Raw genomic sequence first — 18,548 nt, 5'->3', positions numbered from 1 at the left:
AAAAGAGAACTTGAATAAAAAACGAGATATTTTATTTGTTTATTTTATAAAATAAAGCGTAACGGACGATAAAAGGCCAACATCCCTTTCCTTGTTTCGCATGTCTTCCCCATTTCATCGCCACCTTTTCGTATAAAACATCTTCGTGTGAACCTCACTCTCCTCTCACCGCGCGTCTCGTCTTCCACTGTGCACTGTAACCAACCACGTCATCACAAACAAAATTTAAAGTCCCAAATTCAAATTTCCCTGCTTGAATTAATTATGCCTCATCAATTAAAATAAACTCGAGCTTTATCTTTTTTTTTGAGAAAACTCGAGCTTTATCTAATCTTACTTTATAAAAAACTGGAAAATGAATATAAAATAATAAATTATTTTCCAGTAGTCTCTTACTTGCTTTGTACTCCCAAATCTCGCCTACAAATCTCTCTCCTCCGCCGCTTTTCTCCGCCGGAATTTCGCGACCGTTACAATTCCGACCCTCTCTCCCATCTCTCTTTCATTATCTCTACCATCTCTCTCTTTCATTATCTCTCCCATCTCTCTCCCCCTCTCTCTCCTTGCATAAATACCAATTACGTGTAATTGGTTCAGTTCTCTCTCTTTACATTTACACATATGATTGTGTTGTATTGTGGAGAAATTAGGCTTTAAATCGAGGAATCAGAGGAAGAGATGTGAGATATGATGGTAGGTACAGTGACGACGCCTAGCCGGAAGGTTAATTCGAAGATTCCGGCGCCGCAGAACCCTAAGAGGCCGCCGTTACTACCGTCGGAGGCCGATAACAATGGAGTTCGCCGGCCGAAATCGCGAGAAGTGTCGTCTAGGTATCTCTCATCTGTTTCATCTTCTAGTACTACTACTACATCTACTACGTCGTCGTCTAATTCCTCGTATTCGTCTTCGTATTCGACAAATTCGACGCCGCGGCGATTTCCATCGCCGATGGCGCCGAGGAATGTGATGGCGACTCCGAGGTCGCAGTCGGTTGAGAGAGTGAGGCGAGTACCGACGCCGAGGCCTGTGACGCCTGGTGGAGAGATTTCGCAGGCGGCGAAGATGCTGGTGAATTCGAAACGGAGCTTGTCGGTGTCATTTCAAGGTGATTCGGCTTTGAGAAGTGTTAGTAAGGTGAAGGAAAGTCCGGTGATGGGGAATTTGAGTAGTGTGAGGAAAGGTACTCCGGAGAGGAGGAAGGTTGTGCCTACACCTGCGAGGGATCAGAGGGAGAAGCAGAGGTGGCCGGGGAGGCTGACGAATGAGAATATGCTGAGTAGGAGTGTGGATTTTACGAGTGAGAGGGCGAAATTGGGTGGATCTGGTAGTGGAAGTGTTGTTAGGGCTTTGCAGAAATCAATGGCAGATGACAGGTTTAGTAAAATTAGTGCGGAATCGAAATTGAAACATTTGCGAATGGGTGAGAGTGTTGATCTAGGCAGTAGTAGATCAACTGAGGAGGTGGGTGATCATAGTGTATCGGATGGTTTGAGTGTGTCTTCAGGAAATGAGAGTGTGCAGGAATGTGAGAAAAGAGGGCAAAGCGGGATAGTGGTACCTGCTAGGGTATGGCAGGAGACTGCTAGCCGTATCAGGCGGTTGCCTGATCAGCCAGGTTCCCCTGCAGGCAAGAATTCAGGATTGAGGACTGTGGGTTTGATACCTCCCATGCCTCCTAAGTTACATGGAACAAAGAAACTTATGATTGATAGTCCATCATCATCACCTAGAGGAGTATCTGCTAGCAGGGGATTATCATCTCCCTCTCGAGGGGCTGTCAGGCCTGCTTCCCCGAGCAGAAATGTGGCCAGGCCTGCTTCCCCGAGCAGAAATGTGGCCAGGCCTGCTTCCCCGAGCAGAAATGTGGCCAGGCCTGCTTCCCCGAGCAGAAATGTGGCCAGGCCTGCTTCCCCAAGCAGAAATGTGGCATCTTCTAACTCATCTCCAATGAGGGGGACAAGTCCATCTCGAGTAAGGAATGGTGTAGGAAGCACAACGTTGACTAGTAACTTGAGCTCGACCTCCTCAATTCTGAGCTTTGCTGCTGATGCACGAAGAGGGAAGGTGGGTGAAAATCGTATAGTTGATGCACACCAGTTAAGGCTCCTATACAACCAGCAACTACAGTGGCGGTATGCAAATGCTAGAGCTGAGGCTGCCATGGGGGTCAAGAAAGGATTAGCTGAGGTACAGCGCTTTTGTAAACTTCTAACTTGACGTTTATATCTGTCTGTTATGAATTAACAGAAGTCATCATGTTTGATGCATATTGTATAACATGTTTTGGATTGGATCCTCAATCTTCATCTGTCTTTACTATAATATTCTGCAGTTGACTTGAATATATAGAGCTTACACTCTTCACTTAATGTATATTGATATATTGGCGCGGTGATTAGATCTACTCTATACCATTCACATTTGCTGAAATTTTGTTGTGTACATGTGTTTGATGCTGTTGCATCATATGCTTTGGTTTGTATTCTTTTATGTATTTACTTTTGATCTGGAGTTATAGTTTTTATTTTTTAAATTCTCAGAACATGTACAATTGTACAACCTTGGTCCTTAATTAACAATTATGAGAAGCTAGTAACTCACTCCCTTATCAGAAAACTAGTTAGGGCTCTTAATGTGTTAATCACATTATATGACCTTGATGCTAGAAAAGATAAGACTGTGCATCTTCTACTTCCCTGTGAAGGATTTTATGGTTAATATTAATCTAAAAACCATCTTCACTCTCTATACCTTATGCGAGTTGGGAGCCAGGAATTTGGTTGCGTGCAGGGGAGTGTGCTGTCCACATCAGTATTGTCTGTATATAAAGTTTTAACACTAGCATAAATTTTATTAGTGTTTAAATATTGAAATTTGATTAACCCAATAGGAAAATATTGTACAAACTAAAAATAAGAATGTTAAAAAAATTTTGATGTAAATTATAAAACATCATTAATGTTTGATTAAATGCGGGGTGAAGGACTAAGGTTGCTGTTGTCACTGGTCTTCAAAGTAAAGCCGCTTAGGGGTGGCAATTTCGGGTAACGGATCGTGTTTGTGTCAGCAATCGGGTCGATTTCGGGTCAAGTTAAAATCACTTAAAATTAAATAAAACTGAAAATTGAAGTTGTTAGAAACGAAATTCTAATTTCGGGTCCATTTCGTGTCAATCGGGTGATTTTCGGGTCACTTTCCGGTTTTGTCTCAGTAAATCGGGTTGCGGGTTCGGGTCGGGTCTGATATTGCCACCCCTACGCTCGATAGATATCTATGTTAGCGGTTCTTTATGATGCAGTGGGTGGATAGGAGGGTAAAAGGCTCAAAGTCAAAGCACATCTTGCGTCTTTTGTATTCCTGACCATAGCCAAACTAGTGGTAAAATAACCAGCCAGAACAATATGCGGCTTGACTTGTGGTCAACCGCTAAATATGAAAGAAGATTTTTTGCAACCAATACAGCCATAATATCATAATGTCATGCTCTCAAATATGTAAATGAACCTTGTAAAAGAAATGTAACGTTGTACCACACACACACAGATTAGTTTTATTTTTAACATGATTGTCATTCTCCACTTCTTTAGTATGCTGTAGGTGCAAAGATTATATTTATTTTGACTTGTTGACCCGTGTATCTTCTAAAAGTTTTTTCTTTTTATCAGAAAAGCCTGTATAATGCGTGGTTGACAATTGCTAGACTGCGGAATTCTGTCAAATCCAAAAGAAATGAGTTACAACTGCTAAGGCAAAATCTGAAAACACAGTCCATCCTCAAGGGACAAGTAAGATCATGAAAGTTTATCTTTATCATTTAAGCTTTTTTGCATTTTACTATTTGTGGTTTGTTCCTCCCCCCGCCTCTCGGCGAGAACTGGGCTTGGCTTGGTTAGTAGTGCCCACCTATTTGCATTTTTTTTGTTTTCCTTGTTCATTTAAATTGTATGTTTACCTAATTATACACATATAATATATAGTACAGCTGATTGTTTAGTTTTTATTGTTCACTAGCTTGAATATATGTCTCTTCCGTGTGCATTTTGCATAATTCTTAGTTTTCTTATAAATATTATAAATACGGCTAACTGAAGTTAGCTGCTCTTTACATGGGTTTAAGGTGTTCTACTTTAGTCTTAAACTATTGATGCAACAGTATCAGATGCAATATTCTATATGAAATCCTTCAATAAACATTACCTGGGACAAAAGTCTCTTTAGTAAATGTGAATTTCATTGGACTGTCAGACTTTGTTACTTGGACTCTGCTTAAGTGTCCGATATGAATACATGAAGCGTCGGACTCGGCAACATCTTGAAAATTTTACATGTTTTTTGGCCTAATGAAAGAGTCATAAGTGTCCATATCCATGTCCGAGTGTCGAGTGTCTGGCACATGCACTCGAGGCAAACGTATAGTCCGATTAGCAGAGCTGTAAAAGACTCGTAGAGGTAAATATTTTTGAAAGACTAATGATTACTATGTATGATACACATTTACAGTGAAGCCAAGTTTTCTTATGGTGTAAAATGTTGATTATTCCGTTAGTCTCATGATTACTGGCTCACTTGGACTGTTTTGCACCCATAGTAGGAAAATTTTACATGTGATCAGTATCAGAAATATAAAAATCAAGAATCCAGGGTTTGCCTTTAGAAGAGGTCTAGAATTTGTTCACCTCTTCTCCCCCTATACTATATATGATATATGCCGACCACCCACAAAGAATTAAACAAAATTTCTGCTTCGTAAATTATTTTTAGCTCAAATTCTGAGGCCACTGCAATGAATGTTGTTAGTGTCTATGGGATATCAGAAAGGCATACATAATTTTATTTGGAAAAAAAGGGTTGGTTAGACACCATGGAATAGATCATGGATGGGGTTATAAATATCTGATATTATTTTGAGTGTCATACATACATCATTTAAGCATTTAGCTGATTGGCTATGTCTCTTATTATAACAATTCTGCGTTCAATACAAGGTGATTGGTTTACTTGCACAATATTACCTTTATTCTCATTCCAACACCTTTGTTTAACCTCATCATGCATCTGAAATACATAATTTTGATAGTAGATTCAGAAAAGAGGCTTGTTATCATCCCAAATCTTATACTGCCTGCATGTGCTAAAAACCGCCATTTAGCAGTTCTGGGGTCCAAGTGTCCAATTCTAACTCTCCTTAACCACTGTTTTTACACGGCCATCTAATTAATGCAGATGCTATGTTTGGAGAACTGGGATCTTACGGAGAAGGATCATACTAGTTCCCTCTGTGGGGCTATCGAGGCTCTAGAGTCCAGTACTCTCCGCCTTCCCCTTGTTGGTGGCGCAAAGGTATGTACTAATATGTTAAGTGATCAATATTTAGGATGCATTTTAGCATTCCATATTGGGGTTGATATATGTCTGTTCTTTTCTACAGGCAGATATTCACAATTTGGAAGATGCTATCTGTTCAGCAGTTGATGTAATGCAAGGGATGGCATCTTCAGTCTGCAACTTACAAACAAAGGTTATATTTGTAATAATTTTGAAAACATATTGAAGTTGAATGATTGGTTGTATAGAAGTAGGAATCTGTCCCACTCCGATCAAAGATTAAACTGCACCTGTTTAATATTATTCTCAACTAAAGGGTTCTGGAGCATACTACCATAGTTTATGATGGTATCTTGTAACAAAATGCAGGATGAGAAGCTAAGATATTGTTGTATTGTTTAAGGAGAATGAGAAAGCATTGGTGATATATTGTGCGCCTAAACTAGCAGGATTATCATAATATAAGAAAGATATATAAAAATTAAAGGTAGCTTATCCCACGGGAAGATATGCGGATATAGACTATAATAACTTGTAGAAATATTTGCAGAATGCACAGCTAATTATTGTGGTATAGGTTCTAAGCTAGAATGGTTGACATATTATAAGAAAGATTTAGGGAAAGTAAAGGTACCTTACCCCACAAGAATATGTGGACATAGATAATGACTCAATAGGATTAATATGCAGAATGCATACCTTGTATTTTTGTGTTATAGACAATAGGTAAGTATTCTGTCATTAAGATTGATGTAAATGAAGGATCATTTGGGGTTTTTTGGCAAGGAAATTAGGGACAGGATGAGAAAGATCAATCTTTACGGGCTCAGAAATGCTAGAAAAAATAACGAAGAGTGGAGGCGGAGGCTTGTTAGAACGCTCAAGAAATAAAAGATTACAAGACTAAAAGATCACCTGTCTTTGGTCCACTACATAAAATTTGCCATTATATATTTTTATCGTTCCTTGGGCTCATATTGTGCACTCAAATTCTATCATCTTCACTTTTACCACCCTTCAAGGCCCCTTCATTTTGCTCTTCCCCTCTTCCTTCATACTCTTATATTCTAAAACACCTCCAAACTTTTCAAAGCTTTTCATGTCCATTTTATTGTGTGTCTGTAAGTTTTAATATGGAGGGAAAGGATATGATTGGGAGTTGTATGATTTCTTTCATAGACTAGTATCAATTCAGCTTTATGTCTACATCCCTTCTCTCCTTATGAAACTTCAATCTCGAAATAGAAATTAGATCAGAGAGCTTGTTCTTATTAATATGGACTTAACGCACAAACAGAAGTAAAGCAACTAGAAAGAGGATAGAGGGAATCTTCAGATTCAATAATGTTAGTAGTGGAACTTTCTTACCAAACTCGATATTGCACAAGTGAAGATCACAAATGGACTTTTTACTTTTCAGTGCAAAAGCAAGTTGCAGAGATCCGCTAGGCTAACTGGATGCCCGGGACTTTCCTTAGCTGGTTGAAATGAAATCTATTTTGATGAACATTTTTAGCTTGGATACTCTGATATAATGTGTTGAACATAACCCATGTATAAAATAAAAAAAGTGTTCGACATAATGCTGTTTAGTTTCCCTGCTTCACAAATATTTTATTAGCTTATAATTAGATTGGTTGCTTTTTTGTGGTTATTAGCAGGTCGAACATGTTAACTTGTTGGCGTCGGAACTCGCGAGTATAACCTCAGAGGAGCGTGCTTCACTCGATCAGTGTAGAGATTTGTTGTCTACATTGACAGCCATGCAGGTAAAGCATGTTCCTTTGTGTTTTTCTTTGTAAGTTGCAAGAACTTTTGTTTTTCCCACAAGCTTTAGTTAAATATGGTAAGGGGAGACCAGGGAAGGAAAAACCATTACATGTGATGATCTATATGATTAAGTATTAAAGAGTGATGAAGTTCGTGTTTGGTTTAGTGCTTGTTTAGTTAACAAATTAATGCCTAGGCCCTCCAATTCCCTGGAAAGCTGCATGGTTTTTTGGTTAAACAAAATAACAGAAGTGCAACTCACTTGGAATTGTGAGTATCCATCAAATAAAGGAAGCTGCTTGCTTATATTTATCCTTGGTTATTTGAACAATTGAACTTTCTAAAAAATTTACTACCTACAAAACTATAAAACAGTTTTTCTCTTATCCTAGTAATATTAAATACCAAGTACTTACTTCCTGTAGGAAGCTATTTTCCATATTTAAGCAATTAGCTTCCTCATCTCTGTACTTGGCTTCTGTAGTTCTGTATATGTTCAGTAAACATGGTCAATTTTGAAATGAGGGTAATTTTCTCCCACAAACATATGCATTTTATCTATAAAGAGTTAGGGTCTATGCTTTTGTGTTTGATTATGCTCTGAATTTTGCTGGAAAGTAGCACGTAATCTTAAATTACAATTGCTGTAAAAGACCAAGTTAAAAAGCATATTGGCATAATGTTTTTATATTAACTGCCAGACTTTGAGATCTGGTGAGATTCTAGTTTACAGAGAGTATATTCATTAATCTACATCAACTCCTTTCTTTATTAAATAGGTGAAAGATTGCAGCCTGAGAACACACGTACTACAACTGAAAGGAGCTCCCTAAACCCTTACTGAAGAGATGTAACGACTACTTACTTGAAATTCTAACATCACATCAGATTTCTTTATTTCCCGAGCCACTGAATCAACAACAGCCAAAATATCGACGTCAAATAGTTTCAGATTTTTGGTAGTTTCTTACTAATTGCTGCTGGATCAAAAAGGCAAGGGTCTTATACAGTAAGTACTTTGTAATCATAGATGGTAGGAAACCTGTCTTGTGATTATGTATCAGATTGCACAAGAGTGTGCTTCACAGGTTACAAAAAATGTGTATATATATCTGTATGTTCGGAATTTGAGCCCTAATGTTATTCGCCGAGGTCTAAATTGGTCTCCTCTCGTCACCCTTTGTTTACAAACTCGTCTTCATCTAATTCTATATAGTTTAATTTTATAGTGAACTCATAATAAAAGGGAAATCTAAAGGAAATAGAACAGAAGTTAATCTAGTTGAAACTTTCTTTATGTTTATACTCCCTCCGTCCCTTTTTGCATGTCCCTTTTGGAAAAAAAATTTGTCTCAAATTTTATCGTGATGAAGTAATGAAGATGTAGAAGGGCTCCCCTTCTATAGCAGTAATAAGCTGCTAAATTTAATAAAGTCACGAATTCGAGATCTCTATATGTTTCCTCGTCTTTGCGATGCGATGGGCATTATTGACCAGGAAATTTGGGCTGAATTATTCTGTTTTCTCCTCTAACCTGTTCGAAGGATGACATTTTCAAACTGCAAAAAAATCTGCACGACTCTAAATAGCACCCTCTAACTAAATAAGAGTACATGTTACATATGTATTTAATATCTATATTTCCGAGTTGCATGAATGAGCATCAAGAACTCTTAGGCCATAAACTATGCATAAATGAGCGTCAAAAACTCTAAGGCTATGTACCCGATGTTATCTTTACTCTTTAAAAGAAACCGGTCTCAACCCGGTTCGAGGACAATCATGGATCCGATAAAAAAAATGGGACAAAATCTGATTACTTTCATCTCAGTTGAGAGTGTATGTGATTTCGCTTGGACTTTGGCGAGGCTGAGGGGCAGTAGGTGTCCCATTCATATAACAGTTGTTAATTAATATTTTTTTTTCCGTTTGCTAATAATAATTCGATGTTGACCGTTTACGCAGCAGAGAAGTGCTTCCTTGGTTGACGTATGCTGTATTTTTATGTTTTTCGTAATGCATGCTTTCCAGAACACTATATTAAACTCACTGCCTCCAATAAACACATATTATAATCAACCCATTTCCTCCAAAATCATGTATTCATTAAAAAATAAGTTTCCAATTCCATAAAGTATATACTCCCTCCGTCCCAGCCAATTCTTTACGTTTGGTTTGGGCACGAAGGTTAAGAAATATGTATAAAGTAGTGGAAAAGAGGAAGAAAAGTGGGTGAAGTGGTGGGACCGTCAATTTTTAATGAATAAAAAAGAGATAGTGGAGTAAAAGTAGTGTGAAAAAGGAGTAAAAGTAGTGTGAAAAGGGAGGAAAAGTTGGGAAGTGGTGAGACCCATTGACTATTTTTGGTAAGTTTTGGAATGTAAAGAATTGGATGGGACATCCCAAAAAGGAAACTGTAAAGAATCTGGTGGGACGGAGGGAGTACTAATTTGGACTTCATCTTTCTCTCCCCCACTTTATATTAGTTTATATGATGCACAGATCATAATTTATTCATAATCAAGTCAACATTAAAGTAAACTGTGTTTGCCGCATAATGGGACTTGGTCTTTAATGTCTCAACTTTAATTGAAAAGCTTTAAGTAATACTAAAGCTTACAAGAGCATCTCCGGCAGAGTCTTAACATGTTCCCTAAATATATAATAAAATATTCATCTTTTAAAGGATTACTACATTTTATTGAATGGGAACTCCAACAACATTCCCTATTTCTATTCCCTATTATTATTATAATATTATATTCAACTTGTAAGTAGGAGAGAGAAAGGAGAGAAAGAGGGGGAAAGAGGAGTAAAGTGAATATTTTATTCTTGAAAATAGAATGAGGAGTGGTTCCACAATCCTTAAAAATGAGGAATGAAGTGGGCATACTAACTTTTTCAGGGATGGCTAGGACTCTGCTGGAGTTGTGTTTTATGTCATATTCCTTATATTAATAGCTTAGGACATCATATAGGGAAGCTGCTGGAGATGCTCTTAGTATAGGCGAATATTTTATAAAAAATAAAAGTAATCTGTAAAATACTTTGAGCCGATCCATCGGCAAACATTACATAATTAAAAGAATTTAAATAGTTATAAATTTTCTCACATTTGTCAATATTTATTACATTAAACAAGATATGAATATGACAAAATAAGATGAGATAGTACGAAAGAAATTATCTGCTAAAAATAAATAAAATCAATTAATTTTATTCGAAAAAGTCATCAGAAATGGGATGAAGGGTGACTAACTAATCTATTCACTCTGGCAATTTTTTTTATTTTAATCCCTTCTCTCTTTATTCTTAAATTGATAGAACATCGATCTCAAGCTTTAATTTACAACAATGTTCGGCCATGCAGTCATACCACAAGCAAACAACTGGCAAACATTGATGAAATTATAAGTGGTTTTATATAACTTTAATTAAATAACTTCAATTTAGCTCTAAAATTAATATCTGAATCACCCAAAACATCATATATCTTGCACTTGTTATAAAAATAAATCAGCTAAATATAAATATATGATCACATATTTAATAATAATTATAGAAGACAGATTAATTAATTACCGATCAATCACTTTTTGAGCAACGACTCCGTGAGCTCACACAATCATAACTGTACAGCAGTGGTATGCAGAATTAATTAAGAAAAATATAAAAGGAATAAGAAGCTGAAAACGTGTGCTCATATTGTACGTAGATATACGTGTCCCTTGGTGGATACATATAAAGTTTCAACCAGCTGTTAACTGAAACTCTTGTTTATGCTGAAGAGCTGCAAAAGACTCGGATGAGCGTGACATTTTATTTAATCTTTATTAATTGGACGTCCCTCTGGCTCTGTTAGAGGAACAAACCCTAACCCTAGCAAGTCTGTGAAGTCTCGTAAATTATTAAAATCCAACAAAATCTAATTATTTAGAACGACCGATCTCTTTTTGTCCCCGAGATTCCCTCTAAGAATTTTCTGCATTTGGAGGTTTTAATTTGAGGCAAACAATATATGATAATCGTGCTGTGGACGGTGTTGCATTCCAGATTAGGAACACGTCACGGAATATATTATAACATGTTTTCTTATTGTTACAAAAGAATTTACAACATAAATTAATGTGAAAATATATAATATGATATAGTTTCAGCATATTCTACTTCAAAATCGGAAATCATACTTAATCAATAGATGCAATCAGATTACTAGTCTTAGTATATTAGAAATTACTTTATTAGTTTTTGGGAGATATATAATAATTAATTGAATAATTAATCAATTAAATCAACAATTTTAAAATCATGTTCATGTTAATGTCTTAAGAAAATCGGTCATTTACAGATTACAAGTTCAACTTCCTAGCTATCTCAGTATTTCTGTAATAACTTATGGACATGAGCACATATTTATACTTAACATATATGATCCACTTAGCAAACAAAAAAAAAAACATATATGATCCATATTTTTATAGGAACGAGTTTACGAGGAATAATGTTTAAATACAATATAGAATATAAATACGACAACACCAAACTAATATTTAGATGGATTTATCATATGGCAACAAAGAATTATACACTAAATAATTTACAGTTAAATATGTATAAGAGCATCTCCAACCGGCTATAATCGTTGGATAAATTGAACTTATATTGTACTTCAATGCTATTTGCTATATTGTTTGGCTATAATTTAAATTAGAATGTTATTAATATTTTAGTTTGTTAAAATAGAATATATCATTTTAATATGGTAATAAATGATGCAATCATCCGACAGATTTCTTACAGACATCATAGACAATAGATTCAAGTGGTTGGAGTATGATTTTTGGCTAAATTTTTTATATTTGATTGCTAACTCACTTTTTAGCTAAAGAGTTTGTATGGTTGGAGATGCGCTGTATGGAAATGAGTTGGTGTTTTGAGACGCGTAGGATATGAAGCTTAATTTGCGGCGGAATGTGTGGTGTGTTTTCAGTAGTTGATTGGCTAAGTTCAGTTAATCTGAATTCCATAACTGCGCATGGCTTACAGATCAGTTTCGACTTTTGAGGGTTTACTTTTCATCAATCTTGTCTGAATCTTAAAACCAAGATATCAACAGCTAGCTAGCTGTGCAACATATATCGGTACGTGCTCTCAAAGATTTTATCCACATCATTTTACGATATGGATTATAATTATCACTCTTACTCATCTCTAGCTAATCAGTTTAACCGTCCAATATCGATTTTTGTCGGATATTAATTTAACCCGACCGATTTAAGATCTATTTCAATTTGTGTTATCGATGGCAATTTGCATAACAAAGACCGAACAAAAGTTCGAAAGTAATGTATATACTGCTATTAATATTGTTACAAAAATATGAGTTTTATTAATGGACTTGATATAATTTGTACGACCGCAATCTAGCTCAATATATTAGCGAGGATGATTAAGAAGAAAAGCTAGTGATAAAATGATCGAGAGGAGCAGGGTTAGGTTAACGAGGTGAGGGGGACATGCGAAGCAGTTGTAAGCTCACCTTGTCGGATCATGTTTTGAGTTTTTATAAGAATGACATTTGTCATCAGACTCATCTCCACGATGAAAGCCGCCCTCTGGATTCATTCTCTCTTAGAAGCGATGATATTCGCTCTTAGTTTTTGATGACCTGGTCTAAATCACCATTTTAGCTGAAATTGGAGTTAATTAACTCTCTGGAGTACTCCCCCCGTTTTGAAAAATATAGGTACTTTTTGGCACACAAAGTGTTTTGATGCATAGTTAAAATCATTACCATCCCAATTTTTTTTTTTGAATTAAAATATTAATCATATATTTTTATTAAAAAAGGAAAATTTCAAAAATAACAATTTTACCTATTCGGTCAAAACACTTAAAAATGTGTGCCAAAAAGTCAAACGACTTATATTTTAAAACGGAGAGAGTATATAAAAAAATTATTTAGATTGCACTAACTTGAAAGTAATGAAAAATTAGTCAATGAAATGAAAATTATAAACAAATTTTAACGGCTAGATAGTGTGATATTAATTTTGTTCAATAATTAAATTGTAAGGAATCATGTTAAAAAGTGGAATGAGCAGCTAGATTTTTATTTCAAATATTTTGGAATCGAGTGACTCAAAAAAACTAAAAATTATAGATATCTTTTCCCGCATCATCCCAAATTTAAATCACAAATTTCGTTACATTCTCCAAATTTCGTTCCCTCAAATTGAACACAGTCTAATTTATTTGCTACCCAAATTTGTGAGACAACTTATAATAAAGTTGAATTAAGCAAAATTTGTTTTATTTAATTATTTTCTTGTATTTATTAACAAAATTTATCTTGAATCTAAGTTCTCACTACTATACTCTATTGTTAGTACTCAGTAGTCAGTAGTACGTAACTTCTTTTCATATGCAACCAAATCATATTCTTGTAAAAAAATAACAAAATCATGTTTTTTTTAATAAAACAAAATCATGTTATTTAATTTTCGGATTGCGTTTTTAATATTTCTCTATTTCTTAAGGACATAATTAATAATGGGCCGAATATCTATTTAGTTTTCATTTTTGAGATAATATATTTCGTTTTTTTATATATAACTTTAAGACCTTGCACTTCGTGCCTTGACTGGGTTAAATTCTGCTCTCATGCACCTCTACATCTAAACATAATTAAATAAGTGAAACCAAAGCACTGGTTGAGTGGAATTATTAGTTATTTAATTATTTTTGGTCATCTCTGATTAGTTAGCTAGCTGAGAATTACCCATCCATTATTAAAATTGACGAGTTATATTTTATTATATTTATATACTCGTATGTGTGTCAAAGAGAAAGCTTCCCACGTTCTCCCGATTCTAAAAGTACTCGTCCAAGTACTTTAATTTGTCTCTTCCAGCTTCAAATAAATCTCCTACCTAATTATAATTCCCGTCTTAATCAAGTCTTAACATCTCCTGATGATCGAGATAATGACAGTTAAGTAATATCACTGTGTTTGGTTACGATTGATATTACTTTTATAATACAGGGTTCTTACAATTTTTATAAAGGTCACGCAAAAATGAAATGTATATGATTATTGTGATATCATATAAGAGTAGCCAATAGGTACGTAATAAGCCATTGATGCATTAAACTCTGATTACTTTAGTTTTATTTTCATGAGAAGTATTAAATTTAAAGTTTTAACAAGAAGGTTTTAAGGTATTCATTAGCTCATTTTAGAATTTTTGCACATCTGAATGCATATCACTAACATTATTGTTATCACTGACACCGCGTAATTATAAATTATTTTAGTTGTTTCTCACAGGCACAAAATAATAATATTCCCAAAAGTATAAATTGTTCTTATAACTGGAGAACCTTCTTACACTTAAGCACTTGAGGCTTAACCAGAATTTTAAACGGGTCATTAAGTAGATTGATTAAATATATTATTATTATTATAAAAACATAAAGTATATAGTAATAATAATTAAACTGTATATATTCTTAATAAATATTTTTCATTAATTATAATCATATTATAAAAAATTAATATTTTTAAATTAGAACATTAGCAAGTCAATAATCATTTTGTCCGCTTATTCTAGTTAACGAAAGTTTAATCCGCTTAATTTTTAAAACACTTTATCATCTTATTAGTATAAAATCAAAGCCTTTTATCCGGCCGATTTCAGACAATCGCTTGATGCGCTTTTTTGAACTCTCGGAAATAAGTACGATTATTAGATTGCGATTTTCTTTTGTTGAAGTACATTCTATCGTCGTTAGTAAGATATAGGTAAAAAAATGAAATAAAAGTTAGTTACAAGTTAATATTTATAAGTGATTAAAGTGTTTAGGAAAAAATTAAAAATTATAAAACAAAAATTAGTATTCTCAATTTTTTATAAGTATTTCTTGATTCTTTTACACAAAGTCACAAACCATTCTATCTTATAAATCCAAAAGTTGGGGTTAAAGCCCCGCCAAACACCCTGTAATCTATAAAAACCTTGTTAGATTAAAATATGGTTGTCTTTATATGTTTAAAAAAATCGATAAATATATCTTGATATTCATGAAATGGCCCTACATGAGTTGTCGTTGCCTGGTGTTGGCCCCACATCTCGGACTCAGCTCTCTAAACAGAGAATCAAGAACAACAATTAGCCATTAACAATTCCAGTTTACAACTCTAAGTCATAACCTTCCAATTCTTTATACTTAATCTTCCACTATAAATACATGTTCTCCAGTAAATCTCATTTTAAGTCAATCCTATCAAACCTTCTCTCTGCACTATCACTTCAACTCCCACAAAACTTCCTACATTTCTCTAACTCTTTCAAATTGTACTATAACAACAATGGACTCTGTCTTGCTTAAGGAGGAGTGGGAGTATAATTCCCTGACCAAGATGTTCTCCGGTGACGACGAAGAAGCAGACTGCATGCTGCATTTCATGCAAAATTTTGGGACTCCATCAGATTTTTTGTCCACTGGTGAAGCTACTCGAAATGTAGCAGTGTTTGAAGAGGATGCACTTTTTTATTCTTCTGAAAATGCTAACTCTAATTTTTATCTTTCTCAAGATATAACAGATAGCAGGACTAGTGCTACTAATTTTAGTACTGGTAGTGTTGGTTTTCCTAATTATTTTTCCAACATTAGCTATTTAACCCCGGAAATGATGAATGAGATGATGCCTCACGAGTTTGTTGCTCATGATGAACGAGATTATAACATGAATGCGCTAGGGGATGTCGTGCAAGACAATGCAATGTGCTTGAAAGAAGAGATTGCAGATGGTAGGAGTACTGATTTAGTGAGCATCAAGAGGAAGTTTGAAGATCCAGAGCTCTCTGAAGCTGTCAAAGAGAACAGAGTCAATGCTGCAGCATCGTCTGATCAAAATCCGAAGAAAAAAACTCGGGTTCCAAGAGATGTAAGTACAACATTGTGATAGAATATGATACTCCTCCGCACCAAAATAATAGTCACTTTGATTTTTTAATATGTAGAAGTACGTTTATGTTACACCTGAAATCAAAGCGACTAATTATTTTGAGACAGGGACTTGTGTTATGCTATCATTAATATCTCATTCTTTCGATTGCTTATTAATGCAGACCGTGAAAAGCAAGAAGAATCTACAAGGCAAGAAGAATCAGCAGGCCGTTCAAATCAATAAGAACGACGCAGAGAGTCCAAGAGCGATTATCAGCTCGCGATCCGGTAGTTGCATCTCAGAGGATGATTCCAGCGGTTCTCAAGAGCCTATTGGAGGATCAGACGCCAAAGATTCTGCTCTTAACTCCAGCGGTAAAGCCAGAGCCGGAAGAGGCGCTGCTACTGACCCTCAGAGTCTTTACGCAAGGGTACGCACGTATCTAATTAATCACCAGATCACGAAAACTTCCCTCTGTTCCAGAATAAGTGTCGTTTTGACTTTATGCGCGTTAATTAACAGAATAAATCTCAACTGATTTTTCAGAAAAGAAGAGAGAGAATTAACGAGAGACTGAGAACCCTACAGCACCTTGTTCCAAATGGTACAAAGGTTGACATTAGCACTATGCTTGAAGAGGCAGTACAGTATGTCAAGTTTTTGCAGCTTCAAATTAAGGTAACTGGAGGATAATAATTAATAAATAAATATTTTTTCCCGATCCCAACATAATCGAGACATTATAGTAGACGGATAACTAATTATGAATTTAATTATCGGCAGCTGCTGAGTTCTGATGAGACATGGATGTATGCTCCGATTGCTTACAATGGGATGGACATGGGTCTCTACCAGAACATTTCTCCGTGAAGTTGAATATCACACATGGCTGCCTATTCATTTATTTGATTATTATTGTAACCAGAAACAAGAGAAACCTATAATAATGAAACGTGATTATTCTTTAATTTATGACTTGTAGTAGTCAACATTCAATGATTATTATTGCACTTAAAAATTTCATTTGTGCGGGCATGTTTTTGTGTATAGACCTTTTAACGTATTTTCAAAATTTTAATTTTATAATTAAATTTAATAATCTTTTGACAAAAAATTTGTTAAAAATTCACTCAAGAACAAAATTTGAAAAATATTTATTTTAATCAAAACTCTTGTAAGCGAGTGATTTATGTTATGGAGTCGAAAGGAGTATATTTTAGTTTTCAAAAAAGAAAGAAGTACATTTCGCAGTTATAAAGAGCATGTGTTCTTCCTCACCCGATATGCCCCGAGTAGAGTTTATATGCTTTGGGCTGGATCATTCCAGGATCTGGGCCTCTACTTGGACAGAATTAAATCAATGGGCTTTATTTAATGTTATGTTGGTGTTTGGCTCGGAAAATCTGCACTAATCATTAGAAGTGATCGCGGTCCGGTTTGGTTCGGATTGGAGGTTGAACCGGAACCAAACCATATATTAGCGGTTTTTTAAAATCTCAAATCAACCCATGACCCTCAAACCAATTAACCTGGATCAAGTGGTGCGGTTTTTTATGGTTGGGTTAAGCGGATTGATCGGTTTATGAGTAGGGCTTATAATCAGATACGAGTATTCATGAATAATACTAGAAAATAAACGATCATTTTGTCTCCATTTTCATAATTTCGCATAGTTAAGTTAAAATATAAACTTTAGTCTAATAAAATGCATAAACTTGAATCGAAGTCGTGGATTACTGAATTGATTTGACTTCTAGTTGGTATTGGTATGGTATTAATAAGGTAACTAATTAAACAACCACCCAGCAAAGTATTAACTAAAAAATTAATATATTTATATAAAATTAATATATTGTATATATATAATATTAAATATCTATATTGTATATATATAAATATGCGGTTTGGTTTTATAACGTGTTGGTTTAATATAAAACTGAAACCAACCCACAACCCACGGTTTTTTAAATTAGTCGAACTGAAACCGTAAACCTCATTTCGATTTCGGTTTGGATCGGATAAATATCAGATTGATTTATGCGGATTTTGCGGTTTAAACCAGACCGTGATCACCCCTACTAATCATGAACTCGATCGGTAAGTAACTACAAAACCCGAGTTTGGTCTCAACTCAGAGAGTCTTGTACACCGAATATATTTATTTACAAATCAAATATCATATTTATAGAAAATTAATGAAATTAATAAATTTCAAAAGCATCAGATAATTTGAAAGAAAATGTGAATCAGAAAACCCGAATACTCTGCGAACATATATTTCTGGATAGCTGGTGTACGTGCCTTGCGTAATTATTTTTATTTTTTTAAGCAGCGAGCACAATTGGTGTTCGGCAAAAATAGACTTGCTGCCAAAACACTGTAACGCAACAGCTAAATGTACCCCAGAACCCATGATGATTCAGATACGACGTCTCTGACAATTATGTAAATTGTTCAGGCAAAAATGTGCCAGCTTACGGACTGTTAAAATAAATGC

The 18,548-nt window shown here is 34.9% G+C and overlaps 2 protein-coding genes across 3 annotated transcripts; both read left to right on the top strand.

Moving 5' to 3' along the window:
- Positions 1-371: 371 nt before the first annotated feature.
- LOC108218948 (QWRF motif-containing protein 2) lies at positions 372-8,274 on the top strand. Of its 2 annotated transcripts, none has more exons than XM_017392135.2 (6): positions 372-2,190; positions 3,669-3,788; positions 5,227-5,343; positions 5,432-5,521; positions 6,990-7,097; positions 7,878-8,274. In XM_017392135.2, the coding sequence occupies exons 1-6, from the start codon at positions 688-690 to the stop codon at positions 7,929-7,931; spliced, it is 1,992 nt and encodes a 663-aa protein (XP_017247624.2). In that variant the 5' UTR covers positions 372-687; the 3' UTR covers positions 7,932-8,274. The 2 variants fall into 2 exon arrangements, with proteins under 2 accessions (XP_017247624.2, XP_017247623.2); XM_017392134.2 differs by having other exon boundaries at positions 549-2,190; positions 6,987-7,097; positions 7,878-8,076.
- Positions 8,275-15,389: 7,115 nt separating this feature from the next.
- LOC108218179 (transcription factor RSL2) lies at positions 15,390-17,080 on the top strand. The gene is made up of 4 exons (XM_017391097.2): positions 15,390-16,048; positions 16,233-16,481; positions 16,598-16,729; positions 16,835-17,080. The coding sequence occupies exons 1-4, from the start codon at positions 15,470-15,472 to the stop codon at positions 16,919-16,921; spliced, it is 1,047 nt and encodes a 348-aa protein (XP_017246586.1). The 5' UTR covers positions 15,390-15,469; the 3' UTR covers positions 16,922-17,080.
- Positions 17,081-18,548: the final 1,468 nt, after the last annotated feature.

The sequence above is a fragment of the Daucus carota genome, chromosome 4 (assembly GCF_001625215.2).
Source record: "Daucus carota subsp. sativus chromosome 4, DH1 v3.0, whole genome shotgun sequence".
Classification (NCBI taxonomy): domain Eukaryota; kingdom Viridiplantae; phylum Streptophyta; class Magnoliopsida; order Apiales; family Apiaceae; genus Daucus; species Daucus carota.
This window is presented reverse-complemented; position numbering and strand designations above follow the sequence as displayed.